Here is a 16,727-nt window from a genome sequence, read left to right as displayed (position 1 = left end):
TCGTGTGTGTGTAGTAGCACAAGCCAGCACTAGGGAGGCAGAGACAAGTGGATCTCTGTGAGTTTGAGACCAGCCTCAGGCCACACAAAAAAACCTGTCTCAAACAAACAAAAAAAAAAAAAAAGGAAAAATCAATTCCCCAGTCATAGCATTATTATACTACACAACACAACACAACACAACACAAACACAGAGTAGTTCTCATACCTCAGAGCTCAACTGGACACCACAATCTACAAAAATTAGAACTCAAAATAGTAAATAACAAACACATAAAGAGTATCCTCTGTGAACAACCACATGTATACACACATGTCAAGAATATCTCAATGTGGAGCTGGAGATATAGCTCAGCAGTTAAGAGCACTGACTGCTTGCTCTTCCAGAGGTTCTGAGTTCAATTCCCAGCACCCAAAGGTGGCTCACAACCATCTATAATGTAATCTGATTCCCTCTTCTGGTGTGCATGAAACCAGAGCATCTGCATACATAAAGTAAATAAAAAAATTTTAAAACTCTCAATGATGTCTTCAATCTTTTAGGACCCACAAAAGTAAACTGTTTCAAAATGACCCATTTTAAGCTAGGCATGGTAGTTCATTCCTCTAATTCCAGCACTTGGGGAGGCTGAAGCAGAAATACTATTAGGAGTTCAAAACCATAAAACTGTCTCCAAAACAAAGGGAGAGGGAGGGCAAGATGGCTCAGCATGTTAAGGTGTTTGCTACCAAGTCTAGTAACCTGTGTTTGATCACCAGAACCCACACTTTACAAGTTGTCTTCTGACTGCCACAACAACCATAGCATGTGTGAGTGTGTGCACATACATAAACAGTAAGTAGGTATAACTTATAAAGAATCAAAACAGACTTTGGGAGATGCAGCATGTGGGTAGGTAGGTAGCTAAAAGAATACTATCTACTGAAGAAGCATTAATAGTTTATGATATTCTCTCTACTTTATATATTTGAAATTTTTCATAATTAAAAAAGAAAAATATATCTGGGCTCTGTGGCTCACGTCTGTAATCCCAGCACTCAGGGAGGCAGAGGCAGGCAGAGCTCTGTGAGTTCAAGGCTAGCCTGGTCTACAAAGCAAGTTTAGGACAGCCAAGGCTACACAGAGAAACCCTGTCAGGAAAAAACCAAACCCAACAAAACAAAACAAAAAAGAAAAATATATTGTTTTTAATTTTTAAAATTTTTATGTGCATTGCTGTTTTGCCTGCATATGTCTGTGTGAGGGCGTCAGATCCTGGAACTGCAGTTATGCAGTTAAGACAGTTGTGAGCTGCCATGTGGGTGTTAGGAATTGAATCTGGCTCCTCTGGATAAGCAGCCAGTGCTCTTAACCACTGAGCCATCTCTCCAGCCCCAAAGGAAAATATCTGAAGAATGCAAAAACACATGATTAAATCACAAATTAATTAAAAAAAAAAAAAAACCCACAGAATCTTTCATTGTAGACCAAGCTGTCCTCAAGTTTTTGAGTGTTGAAATTACAGGTATGGGCAGGAAGCCTGCCTTTAACTTTTATTTAAAAAAAAAAAATTATTTTATGTATATTATGTTTTGTCTACATGTGTATCTGTGTGGGAAAAATCCAGGAGGATGTTGGATCCCTTCGAACTGAAGTTACAGGTGATTGTGAGCTGCAATTGTAGGTGCTGGAAATAAAACCAGGGTCTTCTGGAAGTACAGCCAGCACTCTTAACCACCGAGCCATCTCTCTAATCCCTGGCTTTAACTATTCAAATACATCATGCTTACTGCTTACTGACTGTCTTAGGATTTCTACTGCTGTGAAACACCAGGACTGCAGGCAATTTAGAGAGAAAAGGGTTTGCCTTACACTTCTACATCACAGTCCATCATAGGAAGAAGGAACGGAAGAAGCAGCCATGGAAGAACAGTGCTAATGCTCTGCTCAGCCTGCTTTCTTACACAACCCAGGACCACCTGTCCAGGGGCAGCACCACCCAGAGGGGGCTGTACTTTTCTACATCATTAAAAAATCCCCAAAAGGCTTGTCTACAGCCCTACCCAATGGAGGCATTTTCTCAATCAGGATTCCCTCCTTTCAGCATGTATCAAGTTGCCAAAAAACTAGCCACCACACTTGTGAAGCCCCAACTCCCCAAAACTCTACTGAAACTATTCTCTTTAAAAAAATAAATAAATAAATAACCAATTGATTCTTCTGATAAACTTAATGGCCCTTTTCATTTTGTTTTCTCAAGACAGACTTTCTCTGTATAGACATGGCTGTAACTCGCTTTTTAGCCCTGACTGGACTCAAATTCAAGAGATCTGTCTTCCTCTGCCTTGTGAGTGCTGAGCTCAAAGGTTGGCATCAACAAGCCCAACACCAACAGTGTCTTAACTTTTTGCTTTGTTTTTTGAGACAGAGTTTCTTTGTGTTGCCTTGGCTGTCCTGACTCACTTTGTAGACCAGGCTGGCCTCGAACTCACAGAGATCCACCTGCTTCTGCCCCCGAGTGCTAGGATTACAGGCACGGGTCACTGTGCCCAGCTCCAACGGTCTTTTAAAAAGCTGCCATTTTCTTCAATAAGTCATTGACTATAGACAAACTCCAAACACTCAGGATATAAAAATCTTTCTCCTCCTAGGTTAAGTTTCCTCAACCTTGCTTTATTTTGGTTTTTCTTTTTATGTGTCTTTCCTATATGAAATTACAAAGACTTCCTGATACTAAGTAAGGTTAAAGTCACTTGATGGATGGATTTGGGGAGTCAGTGAACTCTTTGACCCTCTTCCCAAAGTGCACACATTGAAGTCTCTATTTTCTGCTATTACTACTTTAAGTGTTAAATTTTTGAGTGCTGCTAATTCACTACAAAATAAGCTAAAAGTATAACTATGAACAAGAAATTCATAACCCAGGCATAGCTCACATATTTACTCCTATTCAGGACACTAAGGCAGAAATATTGCAAGTTCCAGATCAGCCTGTACTATATAAAGAGAAAGGAGGCTATGTACATAGGAAGACAAAAACACAGAGTCAGAAATCCATTTACTGAGGCTAAGGACATAGCACAGTTAAGCAAGTGTTTCCCTAGCTAGCATATATAAAGTCCTTGGTTCAATGTTCAGCATGGCACAATAGTGAGATGCTATCTCCTCCAGCCTACCTCCCCAAAACAACAAGATAGTTGTGGGCTAAGGAGAGAGCTCCATCAGTTAAGTAGTCATACAAACAAGCAAAAGGATCCAAGTTTGATCTCAAAAAGAAAGTTCCAAGGGGGAGCTATGTAGGCATCTACTTATAATTTTAGCACTGGGAAGAAGGAGGCAGGTAGCTTCCTGAGGCTCTGTGGCCTGTCAGTGAGCCCAGCCTAACCAGTGAGCGCCAAGTCAATGAGAGAAACAGGGAGAACAAGACCTGAGTAACAACATCCAATGTTGTTTTCTGACATCCACACACAAGCTCACACATGCACTCACATACATACAAACATATATACACACACATAAAAGGAAAAAGAATTGTTCTCTTGGTCCTTCCTCTCTATCGGGGCGCCCCCTCTTTCTTCCCCCTTCTCTCTCTTTCCCTCTCTCTCTCTTTTCCCCCATCATGTCCTGCTCTCCTTTCTCTCTCTCCATAACCACCTAATAAACCTCTTTTATATATAAGGAAAAAAAAAAAAAAAGGAAAAACAATAATGGAATTATACTGTCCAGAAAGGCAGTAATTCTATAGAAATTTGGACAACTAAAGACCTAACATTAGAACCTGCACTGGGGAAAAACAAACAAACAATAAAAAACAAACACATCAAATGGCCTAAAAGTTCCATATTATCTGTAGAAGAGACAAAAAAAATTTTAGTCAAAAATCACTAATTTTTTGAGGACTTCAGATAAGATATAAAGTAAAAGGGAAATGAATTTACAAAAACCTATGTGGCTGGAGAAATGGCTCTTTGGGGTTTAGAACACTTGCTGCTTTTCCAGAAGACCCAGTTTGGTTTCTACTACCCACATGCCAGCTCCAAACTGTCTGTAACTCTAGTTCCAGGGGCTCCATCGCCTTCTTCTTCTGGCCTTTGAGGGCACCAGGCACGCCCATGTTTAAAATATACACATGCAAGCAAAATATTCATACAAATAAAAATAAATTAGCAGGGCATGGTAGGGCATCCCTTCAATCTCAGTACTGAAATGCAGAGGTAGGCAGATCTCTGTAAATTCCAGGACAACCCAGCACAGATAGCAAGTTCCACATCAAACAGTGTTTGGAGAGTTCTCATCTCCAAACAAACAAATAGAAACATAATTAAGTAATATAAAGGTGCTTGCTGCTATCCAAACTCACTATGTAGACGAGGCTGGCCTGACCTACCTGCCTCACCCTCTTTTTTATAATGTGTGTGTGTGTGTGTGTGTGTGTGTATTATGTATTATGTATAGTGTCCTGCCTGCATGTACACCTGCATGCCAGAAGAGGGCACCAGATCTCATTATAGATGGTTATAAGCCACCATGTGGTTGCTGGGAATTAAACTCAGGACCTTTGGAAGAGCAGCCTCTGAGCTGTCTCTCCAGCCCTGGCCTCACCCTCTTTAGTGCTGGGATTACAGTGTATTCTCATACCTGCCTGTTCCTGCTCTTTTCTTAAAGAGAAAATTAAGGGCTAAAAAGAACAGCAAGTATTCTTAATTGTTGAGCCACCTTTTCAGCCCCTATTTCTTTCTCCCCCCCCCCCTCTTTAGCTGTTTGCTATGTAAGCTGTGAATTTCTGAGTTTACTCCACAGCACTAATGGAAAAGGCTGTATAGCTTGTTATCCCAGTGCTGGGAAGGAAAAAAAAAAACAGTGAATCCCTAGAGTTCACTGGCAGGCCAGCCTAGCCTAATTGACAAACCCCAGGTTCCAGTAAGAAACGCTATTGAAAAAAAATAAGGTGGATGCTTCCTGAGGAGTAATACCTGAGGCTGACCTCTGACCTTCACACATACAAATGAGCATGCACACACATACACGGGCTAGAGAGCCCTTGCTGCATTTCCAGAGGACATACGTTCAAGTCCCAGCACCCACATAGCAGCTCACAACTGTCTCTTAACCCCAGTTCCAAGTGGGATCCAATAACCTCTTTTGACCTCAGCAGGCCACGAATACAAGTGGTATGTATACTCATGCATTCACACACAAGCACACTAACACACTCCAGGAAGTAGTCATCTAGGGACTGGGGAAATGGTTTAAATGGCTTAGTTAGTAAAGCACTTGTACGTTGAGTACCTAAGTTGGACATTAAAAGAGGAAAAGGAAGAAAAGGTAGGTGCAATGCACACCTGTAACCCCGCCCTGCAGATGCAGACACAGCAAGATCCCTGCAGCTTGCTATCCAGCTAGTAAAGAAAAATCCGCAAACTTTAGGGTCAGTGGTAAATCTTGCTATAAATTAATAAGGTAGAGCCAGCAAGATGGCTCAGTGGATAAGAGGAGAACCTGGAATTCCTGATCCTCTTGCCTCTATCTGGAGTACTAGGATTACAGGCAAGTACCATCATTTGTGGTTGGATTGGTAGTTTTTACAAATTGTTGAGGACACTAAAGAATTCTGTTTATGTAGACTGTATCAGTATTTAGTATGCTGAAATCTAACTATGAAAAACGAAAAGCAATTAATGTATCTAACAGTAATAAATCTCACTGCATGTTATATAATTGTTATGAAAAGAAGTGTTAACAAAAAAAATCTAGTGAGAGTGGCAGTGTTTTCTATTATCTGCAAAGCTCCTTAGTGCTTAACTCAATTGAAGGAGGCTGTATTTTAACAGCTGCTTCTTGACACGTTCACATGCCAGGTAGGCTCTTAGAAACTGCACTACGTGTTTATAAGATAAAAGAAGTGAAAAAAACATATGACATCTTAATATTCTGGACCCATGAGATTCATGGACACTCCCCAACCCTGCAGGGTGTCTTGTGGGATCTCTTAGGATCTGTAATCAGTTTGAGAGCTACTGGATTAGATAGTATCAGGCCATTTTGTCCTTGTAGCTTCATTTTGCAAATTAAGCGACTCAAAGGAAATATTTTCTGCATCTTATTTTTAAACCTTTAAAAGTTGATAGCAGTGATTAAGAACACAAAGTTCAAATTTCTTATGTTTGTACTGGTCACTGACCTTTGACAAATTACTCAACATCTTTTTATATTTCAGCTTCTTTATCTACAGAAATAATACACAGTACTTATAGTGCTATTCTGAAGACTAATTAAATGTGAATTTTTTCTGTGAGTCTGGCAAATAGAGTTCTTAGTAAATGCCTAAGTAGTTTACTGGAAAACTAAGTGGTTTAGTAGACTCTATTCATAAGGAATTACAGAGAAGAAATACGCACTACTCTATACAGCAGAGTGGCCAATACCACACAGCTATGGCACTCAGTATTACTAGTTTCTGACACCCTTCCCCTATCTAGTATGTTACAGTTCAAAAGTTGACAGAAAAAAAAGGTGATACGAAGTGAGAAGGGTGTCAGGCATGCAGGTTCTCTTTTCGATCATGTTTCCTAATAATCAATAACAGCTACATTTGCAGGAAAATCCATTGTAAACCACTTAATGACACTCCTAAGTCCCTCTAGATTTCTAGACAATAGACTGATAATAACAAGAGTCTCCTGAAGGAGACTTTAGGATTTACGTAGTTTAACATTCCTTTATCATATACTACTAAAATAAAGAAAAAAGATTCCCAAGACTCACGCTATTAACTAGATCTGTCAAGTATTGAAACAGCTCATCTTCATTACAGAGCAGGGTATTTTTCATTTGAAGGGCTAAATAAAATCACATGACTACATCATGTGCATTTTTTACATACTTTTTTGTATTATACTAACAGCAAAAAACATTGTTTTAAATTAAAAAGAAAAAAGTGTAATATGCAGATATGTGAATTTTTTTTTTAGAGTAATGGTTAAGCCTCTAAATTACTAGTTCCTCTATCCCAAATCCAACATCTGGAATATTCCTTGTACATAATCAAATAATGTAAGTATATAAAGTAATTACTGAACTATTAATTGCACAAGGAGAAAACGTAGATTTTAACCATAACAAAAACATATGCTATTAGCTTTGGCTACTATTACATTTAACTATTATTCTGTCACCAAACATTTCTGAGCAACTACCATGAGACTGGTTCTATGTTAGGCAATAGGGGATCAGTGAACATAAAAAGATGATAATTTTATCTTAATGAAACTTCCATTCTGTTCTTCTCTGGAAAACAGACAAAACAAACACATAAAATATTATAAATGTGGTAAATGCTATTAAGGAAACAAAGAAGACTAAGCCAAAGACTAGAGTCTTTAAAAGCTGAATTGTGGAATTCTAACAGACCTACAAATAAATAATTCATAGCAAGTTACATCAATGCAACATAGTCTACAGACCTTTGCTAATGCATAAAAAAAAAAAAAAAAAAAAAAAAACCCTACAGACACTACTGTGAAAACACAAATCAATCTTTCAGTGTCAAAAGTATTGGATGGTATAAACTTAGCAATATGATGACCTCAAAAGATAACTAACCTCATAGTTCTAAACAGCAAAAAGCAAGCAAACATAATCCTAAAGTAAGCAAATGAAATCTAAGGAAATATAACTCAATGTAATGTGGCATCCTGAAAGAAGAGCTAAAACAGAAAAGAACATTGTGTTTTAAAACTAAGGAAATTTAAACAAATGATGTACTTTAATTAATACTAAGAAATCAACAGTGAGTCAATAATTTTAAAAGATGTACCTTACTAGTGTTAAGGTATTAGCTGGAAACAGAGTGCAGGATGCACTGGCACCCCTGTACGACCTTATCAATTTTCTATAACTCTAAATACTAATACAGAGAAATATATACATACATAGCTAAATCTAACAAGGCATTATTTGTCCCCACCCGGGGAGGGCTGGGAATGTATGAAAAGGAATAGTTGATAAAATTATCTAAAGAAAGACATTACAGAACCTGAGAGGCTGACTGATGATGCAAGAGGATCTGATACTTTCAAGGCCTGCCTGGACTACACAGTAAGACTACACAGTGCGCGCGCACGCACACACACACACACACACACGTATGAAAAAGCTGCAGTGAAATACATTATTTTGCCAACCTCAAAAAATTAATTTACTATGGCTGATGATATAGCTCTAATATATTTTACAACATAAACACTCAGAAATTCAAAGGCCCTGCATATAGTTAGTTACAAGTTAAAACTTTACTCATGCTAAAAACTTCAACAGAAAGATCAATGGATTTTTGTGCAAACTAAATAGTCCTGTATCACATGAGGCAACCAACAATCTCCACAGACTGTACAATGAGCACATCCAAACCTATTTATTAATAATGACCAATGAACCTTATTTTACCCATGGCACTGTCCTGAAACTGCCAAGTAACACTAACTGGATGAGGACCAACTTCATAGGTTTTCATCAAGTTACTACCCTAAGGAAATGCTTATTAAAAAAAAAAATCATCTCTTGCTCTCCCCTCTCTCTCTTGGGGTGCCCCCACCTCCCACTATGTTTCTCTGTCTCTCTCCATTTCCATCCAATAAAGCTCAGTGGATTAAAAAAAAAAAAACACACAAAAAACTTGTTCATGGAGATCACTGGACAAACTTCTGGGAACTGGCTTTCCCCTTCTACTGTATGAGAGCTGGGGATTGAATTTAGGTTGTCAAATGTGGTGGTGAGTACCTGTTTTACTCACTGACCCATCTTAAGAAAAAAATTATTTCCCAGGTCCTGCTGAAGGCAAAATTGTAACCAGTGTTAACCTGCTATAAAGTTCCAAATTGGTATAAAAGGTTCAAGCTAGTAATAAAAGCTAAGAATATCTTATCAGTTATATACTTTTTACTCAAAATGTTCTTCATAACCTCATCTAAGATACCTAGTAGGTATTCAGTATTTGACTACTTGGAACCAATCTCCCAGTGTCTGAATTTTAATGGTCAAAAAAAAAAAAAAAAAAAAAGTGGAGGGAAAAAGGAAGTAATTCAGATCTCTGAATTACTGTTCAGTTTGTATAATACAGAATAAAACTGTTGGCATGTTGGCACAAGTAATCTTCGTGACAACATCACAAAATTAGGACTGTGTATTAGGAAGTGCAGTGACTGCAGAACCTTGACCAGGTAAATGACATTACAGTTTCACTCACAAGACCCTATGACATATTAGGTATTAAAAAAAAACATCAGTTTGCTCAAATGGCATTTTAACCTAATTTAGGGAGCTAGATGATGGATCTATTACTACCCTATTACCCAAAGGCAATCCTATGAAACAAAGATGTTTTTTAAGCCTTCTCTCACATCTTAAATACATAACTGGAAAGTACTCAAGAACAAAATAATAATTAACATTTCACCCGTTAACCCTCGCTAGTATCATCATGAAGATACTCAAATGATGTTTCACGTTGAAACGAGAAAAAAGGTGAGATGAAAAAAATTCGAAGTAAACTGATCATGACATAGCATCTGGCAGAGATCGAAAAGGCATCAACACTGCCAAAAGAATTGTCAACGATGAAAATAAGGTTTTCCAACCCGTCTCAACCCCAGGGACAAAAATCGTCACTGCCAATGCCACCTCTTTTCAAGTCGCCTCCAGTTGAAATATATTAACTCTCTCACTCTAAGCAATTCTTCATTTAGGTGAAAACTGAGCGAGGTTTAATTTTTTTTTTTCCCTATGACGACGGGAGGGAGACCCGTACAACTCAGAGCCAAGCCTCGGGGGAAAACAACGCCCAGATCCCACCCTCCTTCAGCGAGGCTGAGGAGGGGCCGTTTCCCGAGTCGGGGGGCTTCCCGGAGTGGGACTTCACTCCCAGTTCCACTGGGAACCGGAAAAAAAGGGCAAGGAATAAGGGTGGGGCCCCAGAAGGCCGGCCGGGGCGGAGGAGACCACGCAGAGCGGAGGAAGAAAGGGATGGACAGGAGGCTGGGCGGGGTGAGGCCGGGAGGGCCGGAGCGGCCCGGGAGGGCCTGGCTAAGGGCGGCGGGGTCCGGACGGGGCCCGGGGGTCTCCGCCAATCGCCCGACGGGTCCCGGGGCGGAGGAGCCGCCGCGGCGGGCGGCAGCCGGGGACCCGGGGCGAGGGCAGGGGCGCGGGGCCGCGCCGGGGGCGGTGCGGGGAAGCCGCGGCCGGCGGCCAGGCGCGGGGGAGCGGCGCACTCACCGCTCTGCTCCCCCAGGAACACCAGCTTGAATTTCCTCAGCGGGTTCCCGAAGTCTCCGCCCGCGGACATGATGGAGCCGGAGGAGCCGCCGCCTCAGTCCAGAGACCTCGTCCAGAGCGCTGCAGCTCCGACCGGCTGGCGGAGAGGGACGCGCGGGAGGGCAGCCGGCGGGTGCTGTCGGCGCCGTCAGGCCCGGGCAGAGGGCGAGGCCGAAGGGGAGCGACTCTCGGCCGACCGACGGCCGCCGCCGCCTCCCCGCAGAGCCGCCTGGCGCCGAGCGAGGCCCGCAGGGCGGTGTCGGAGGCAGCCGGGTGCGCTCGGGCTCCGCTAGCCCAGCGCCGTTCCTTCCCTCAGAACGCGGCGCGGAGACGGAGGGCGAGGGGAGGGAGCGGGGCGAGCGCCGCAGACGCGTCTGGGACCTCGCACGCGCAGCGCTCGGGCTCCCACAGCCGCCGCCGCCGCCGCCGCAGCCCAACCCGCTGAGTGCGCGAGCCTCTGGCGCGGCGCGGGGCGAGTCCGGGCGCGAGCCTGCCGCCGCGCCGGCCCCGGGCGTGCGTGCGTGCATGCGTGCGTGCGCGCCACCGCCTTTCTGGTTCCGCCAGCTCTAGGGGCCTCCGGAGCAGCCAAGAGGAGGCGGGACCGAGTTCCGGGTAAGGGAGGCGGGGGTGGGGAAATGGAGCGCTTACGTCACCGACAAGCCGAGCCAATCAGGAAGCGGAGAGCGGGCCGGCGCGGAGCGAGGCGGCGGCGCGGGAGCGCGCGCGAGCGTCGCGCGGGCAAGGTGTAGGGTCCCGGCGGCCATAGGAAGTGTGGCGCGACGCGGCTGGACTGGAGGACGGGGGAGAGGGTGGAGGCGGAGCCGGAACCGAGGTGGAGCGACCGCAGCGCTGCGTGGGTGGGGTCGGGGCGCGCGGAGGTGCAGCGTAGGGGCTAAGCCCGGAGCGGTGCTTCGCCTTCCCCAGTTGTCACCGTCACCCGCTCGCTCTTTCTAGACCTAATTCCTCGCTCGGCATCTTCCTCCGTACGTTCTCCGTTGCTTCTTGGAGTTTCATAACTACTAGGAACAGGTCCTCTCCATTTTTGCGGGTGAGGAAATTGGAGCCCCGTACAAGAAAATGACTTGCAAATTCCACATTGGCCCTGAAGTGGAATCGGGGTTTTCTTATTCGAACCTCTGCTCCCTCCTTATTGTCAAGCCGTCTAGTCCCTTGGTGTCTGTTGGCGTGATCCTCTGTTGAGTGGCCCTTGTTTTCAGGTGTTCACAACGTCAGGTGATGACCGTAGTCTACGTGCAAGAAATGGGTTCAGAAGTCATTTAAACCAAACCCCTCGTGTAGAAAATAAGAAATAACTCTCCACATAGGGATAAGTTGGAAAAGGTCACACAGCATGCCAGAGGCGAGCCTCGACAACATCACAAATCTGGGGAAGGGGTATTTAAAATATCTTTCCCCTTAAAGCATGATATGCTTGAATGCGCCTCCCTTAAATTAGCCATACGAAGCAATTCCATTTTTCTGCAGATTGTCAGTTCGATTCACGATCCAATAATAAAATCGTGACTGCCATAAGAAAACATGAACTAAGCATAATGTGGACAATTACATAACGAATAAAATTAAATGTAAGTTTTCATCTAAATGGGATCCCTGAAAAAAAAAAAACAGACAAAAAAAAGAATTTTAGTTAATAACAGTATTTTGATGCTGACTCATTATAACAAGTAAATCCTATTGATGTAAATTGTTAATAGAAGATTTTGGAGTGGTAGCTCCTATATTGGCCTTTGTAAAGCTAGTTATTTTATTCCTCTGCCTCACATCTGTAGTCCCAGTACTCAGGAAGCTACAACAGGAGGATTGCTGTCAGGTTCAGGCAAGCCTGGGCTACAGAATCAGTTCCAGCTTAGTCCAAGATGCAGAGTGAGCTCAAAACAAAATAAGAGGTGGGCTTATGGTTCAGTAGTAGAGTGATTTTTCTAGCATGAATGAGGCGCTAAATCTACCCTTTAAAACCCCTAAAAAACTTCTAGAGCCAGGCATGGTGGTGTGTGCCCATAATCATAGCACTTGGGAGAAAGAGATAAGAGTATCAATCATAAATTCAAGACCAGCCTGAGCTACATGCCAAAGTTAGGCTGCATGAAACCTTGTATCAAAGGAGGGAAGAGGGAGTTCTAAATAAAGTCTTTTCATAGAAGATAAGAACCATTGAATTAGAGGGTTTGGCATCTTCGCAATTTCTGCCACTCTCCAACATCCTATGGGACAAGATCTAAAAAAAGATATCTCTGTTCTGCAATAGAACTCTTTTAAAGACATCAGAACCCACATCTGTAATCCCAGGAAGTGGAAAGTAGAGGCAGGAGATTAAGATCATAATCAGTTACATAGGTGGGTTTGAGGCTAACCTGAACTACATAAGAGCTTGTTCAAAATACTTTGAAAAAATTTAAGTAAAAATGTATAAGTAAAAACATCAAAAGTCTTCTCAGGTTAACAAAAAAAAATGTCTATGTATAGTATTTTATACACAGATACTTATGCACATTAATGACAAGGCCAAACAAGTACCTTTCAAATGCAGAATGACTCACTGACCAAGAATAAATTAGAAGAGGAAAGAAGTTCTGAAAGTGTCATCTATCAAGAACACAACTGTATCTTAGAACCTTCAGTATCAAAATGTACTGGCTGTACATTTTGTACCCAGCAAATGCTGGGGCTAGGGATACCTCAGGGGTAGAGTGCTTCCTTAGCATGCATAAAGCCTAGGGTTCAACCCTAACACCAAATCAATCAATCAATAATAAAGAATTAAAAAAAATTCTTTTCCTGAAGTTCCTCTCAACCAAGTATCAGGATCTTTGAATGTATATTTAAAGTGAAAAAGTAAATACTAGGTCATAGCATAAATATTTGAGTTTTTAAAAAATATTTTAAACCACATGATGGTTCACACGTTTATTCCCAGCACTCTAGTGGCTGGTACTGGATGATAGAAAGTTTCAGACCAGCCTTGACTATGTAGCAAAACTTTGTCTCAAAAACAAAACTAGCCATGTGTGATGGTTTATGCCTATTACTCGAGCAGGAGGTCAAACCTGGGTTGGGTTACATAATTAATCTCAAGTGGGCCTGAATTTCAACAGAAGACACTGTCAGAAGAAGAGAAGGAGGAGGAAGTCATTGAAGTTGTTATTTTGCTTAATCAAGTAGCTTATTGGGTCAGAGAGGACACCCCCAACAGCACTCAGAATCCTAGCACACAAAGAACAGTTAGCAACAAAAAACTATTTCACAAATGCTTTTGCAAACAAAAGTGAGAGTGGCTTTTTCTCTGCTGGGTACCAGGTTTTCATTGTTTCCTGAAATAGCCTTTGGAATGACATCTGAAGAGTCAACCTACTTTGTACTTCCTCAGAACTTTATGAATCAATTCCTTCCTGCTGCTCTGTTTCTATAGTCACCTAGATAGACATCTGGGCTATTAGGAAGAGAGGGTTGGTGTAATGTAATTCTGACCTCAAGTTTTATTTAAAAAAAAAAAAAAAAAGACATCTTCCCTTTCCACCAAGACTACAAGTGAGCATCTTTGCCTCTTCTTTCATTGTGTCTTTTTCCTCCTCGCTTAATTGTTCAAGAGAGGGTTTCTCTCTGTAGCACTGGTTGTCCTGGACTCACTTTGTAGACCAGGCTAGCCCTAAACTCACAGAGATCTACCTGCCTCTTAGTGCTGGAATTAAAGGTGTACACCACCACTACTGGCCCAGTTACCTGACTTTAAGCTCTATAGGATCAGAACCCATGTCTTGTACCCTAACTTTTGAAAAAAAATGTTTGGTCCACAATAGTCATGCAACAAATATTTGCCAAATAAGATAAATGAGAAAATTTTTTCACTGTCTTCAAAAAATGAATAGAATTTTGGACACATGCAAAGTGAATAAAATGTAGTTAATGTAAAAAAATAAAAATTTAAAAAATAATTTTGGACATTTGGGAAAGGATATATGTGTGTGTATATACATGTGTCTGCAATGTATATATATATATGTATGTATGTATGTATGTATGTATGTATGTATATAGACATACACAGGCACACATATACACACAGTCTGAAGCTGTCAGAGATGAAAGAGTTGATATAGAGGTTTTTGAGAAAAAACTTATTTCTTAATGAAAGTTGCAGTTGAAGAAAGCCTGCTTTTTCTGCCTTTGGATGTGACTGTTCAAGAACATAATGTAGTTCATACAGCTCTTGTTAACATTTGTATGTAACTCTGAATTTAAAACATCACCCATTGATGACAGCTAACCAGGGAGGCCAGAGGCATCATGAGCCAATGTAGGAACTCTGGAACTGGCCTTTCTCTGGACTTTTTTTTTTTTTTTTTAGTAAAACAATAAATGTCCTTATATTTAACAGTGTCTTTGTGGTATATAAGTGCTTTGCATTTCTGTGTTAATATGAGATGAAATTAACATTTTTAGATTCTCAAGAGCCTCACATAGTTTATTGAATGTCATGCATGTGATGTTGTGTGCATATCTATAACATAGTAGTAGCTGCCAAGATGGAACTGCCTTTTCCTGTTTACTTCTCACTAAAAAAGGTTTATTGCACTTACAGAGGCAAGAAATCAATAGAAAGGGAAAAAATATCCAGATGAAAGGACTGAAATCATACTGCCCATATTTGAAACAAATAATAGCTCTGGCAGAAATTCAAATTCCCTTACCGCCCACTCTACAGATTATTATAGTTGTTCCTAAAAATAATAGTGGCTCAATAAACAGCATAAAAATGAAGGATGCCCAGTAACTCAAGGAAGCCAATTAAAGGAATACGATTAATATATAAAGTGTGTTTAAGTTGTCTCATTGCAAAAGGACCATACACAAAAACATAGTACCTCATAAGAAAACCTTTTGTCAGTACTTCTAGCACGCATAAGACCCTGGATTCAACCCTAGCATCAGAACAAACAGAAGCCCCATGGGAGAACAAAACAACCCCCCCAAAAAAACCCTTTTCAGATGTCTTGTCCTGTAGAGTAAACTTTAACTATGTACCATGAGAGAAGAATAAAAATCATTTAGTGGGAGTTGGAGAGCTGCTCTCAGCAGTTAAGAGCCCTGGCTGCTCTTCCAGAGGACCTGGGTTCACTTCCCGGCACCCGGATGGCTGCTCAGTTCCAGGGTATCTGATTCCCTCTTCTGGCCTCCCCAGGCTTGAGGCATGCAAGTGGCGCACAGACATATGTGCAGGCAAAACACCTATATACATAGAACAAAAAGGTTTAAAAATGTTTTAAAAAGATTATTCAGTCAAAGTGGAGAAGATAGAACTTAAATGGAATGGTCTTTCCTAACTCACGGCTAAGAAGATATTTTTGCTACAGATTGATCTACAGAATCTACTTTTGATAATCATTTTGTTCTGTTCATGTGAATCATGGCCCTGTTATGAATAATGTGATTTTTCAAGCCTGAGAGGTGGGGTGTTGCTTCCAGGTTTTGCCATTGCAGGAAAGAACTTGCTCCTCATGATGGGAGGGCCAGAATGTGTAAAACCCGACACATCGCTGGAGCACTCCTCTCCCTGCGCTCTCTCCCACAAATAAAATCTTTAAAGACACCCAGGAGGCTGAATCACCCCACCTGCTACTAAGAGATGATCACTCTCAGAGTGGAAGAGAACAACTACTTTCACTGCTGTTTACAGAAAGAACACAGCATCTCAGGAGAGGAAAGTAGGAGCAAACCTGATAACTGAAATGCCAGCAGTTGAACTATAGCTTGCTAAGAAGCTGAGAAAAGCTGTCTTTCTGTGCACATGTATATATTTGAACAACACAAATTAGCTAGGATAAAAATAGTGCATAAAAAAATCAAAGGTAGGCTAGGCATAGTGGTGCAGGCCTTTACAAAGGTTTATACATAGTGAGTTTTGAGACAGTCTAAGGCTAGATAGTAAGACCCTATCTCAAAAATAAATAGATAGGTAGATATAGATGGTTAGATAGATATATAGAGATAGATAGATTGATAAGATAGATAGATAGATGGATAGATAAGACCTCAAAATCCTTACAGAAATCATAGCTCAAATTATCCAATGAGGTAATAAGCAACAACATCTTGGAGAAAACTCTGAACAAAGTTGCAGTTCTGAGATGGTGAATTGAAGATCTTTCCACCTCATTCCTTTCAATGTTTTTTTTTTTTTTCAAATAATTCAATTGCATACTAAGGTTCTGACATCTCTACCCAAGAATCATAATATTTTACACTTAGAAACAAAGACTAAGCAGGAGTAACTGACTAAATAGAGTGTAAAAAGTGCTTACTAAAGGGGAAAATGACAAGAAGCAGGCCATTTGGCTAAGAGAGCCTCAGAAAGGATCAGGAATTTGAAACACCAGGTAACACAACAAAGAATTCTCACTTCAGGCTGAAAAACGCAGTCAAAA

The 16,727-nt window shown here is 41.4% G+C and overlaps 1 protein-coding gene across 2 annotated transcripts in view; it reads right to left on the bottom strand.

Annotated features, from left to right (window-relative positions):
- Rab6a (RAB6A, member RAS oncogene family) overlaps positions 1–10,747 on the bottom strand; it is a 40,373-nt gene extending 29,626 nt beyond the window's left edge. Inside the window, exon 1 of one of the 2 annotated variants that reach the window (XM_055623190.1) lies at positions 10,249–10,747. In XM_055623190.1, the coding sequence (XP_055479165.1) occupies positions 10,249–10,318 (70 nt within the window). In that variant the 5' untranslated portion in view covers positions 10,319–10,747. The remainder of the gene's footprint in view (positions 1–10,248) is intronic. The other variant, XM_055623189.1, reaches the window with a different exon arrangement.
- Between the last annotated feature and the right edge of the window lie 5,980 nt (positions 10,748–16,727).

Source organism: Psammomys obesus, unplaced genomic scaffold (genome assembly GCF_907164565.1).
Source record: "Psammomys obesus unplaced genomic scaffold, mPsaObe1.curated_primary_1811, whole genome shotgun sequence".
In the NCBI taxonomy this organism is placed as follows: Eukaryota; Metazoa; Chordata; class Mammalia; order Rodentia; family Muridae; genus Psammomys; species Psammomys obesus.
This window is presented reverse-complemented; position numbering and strand designations above follow the sequence as displayed.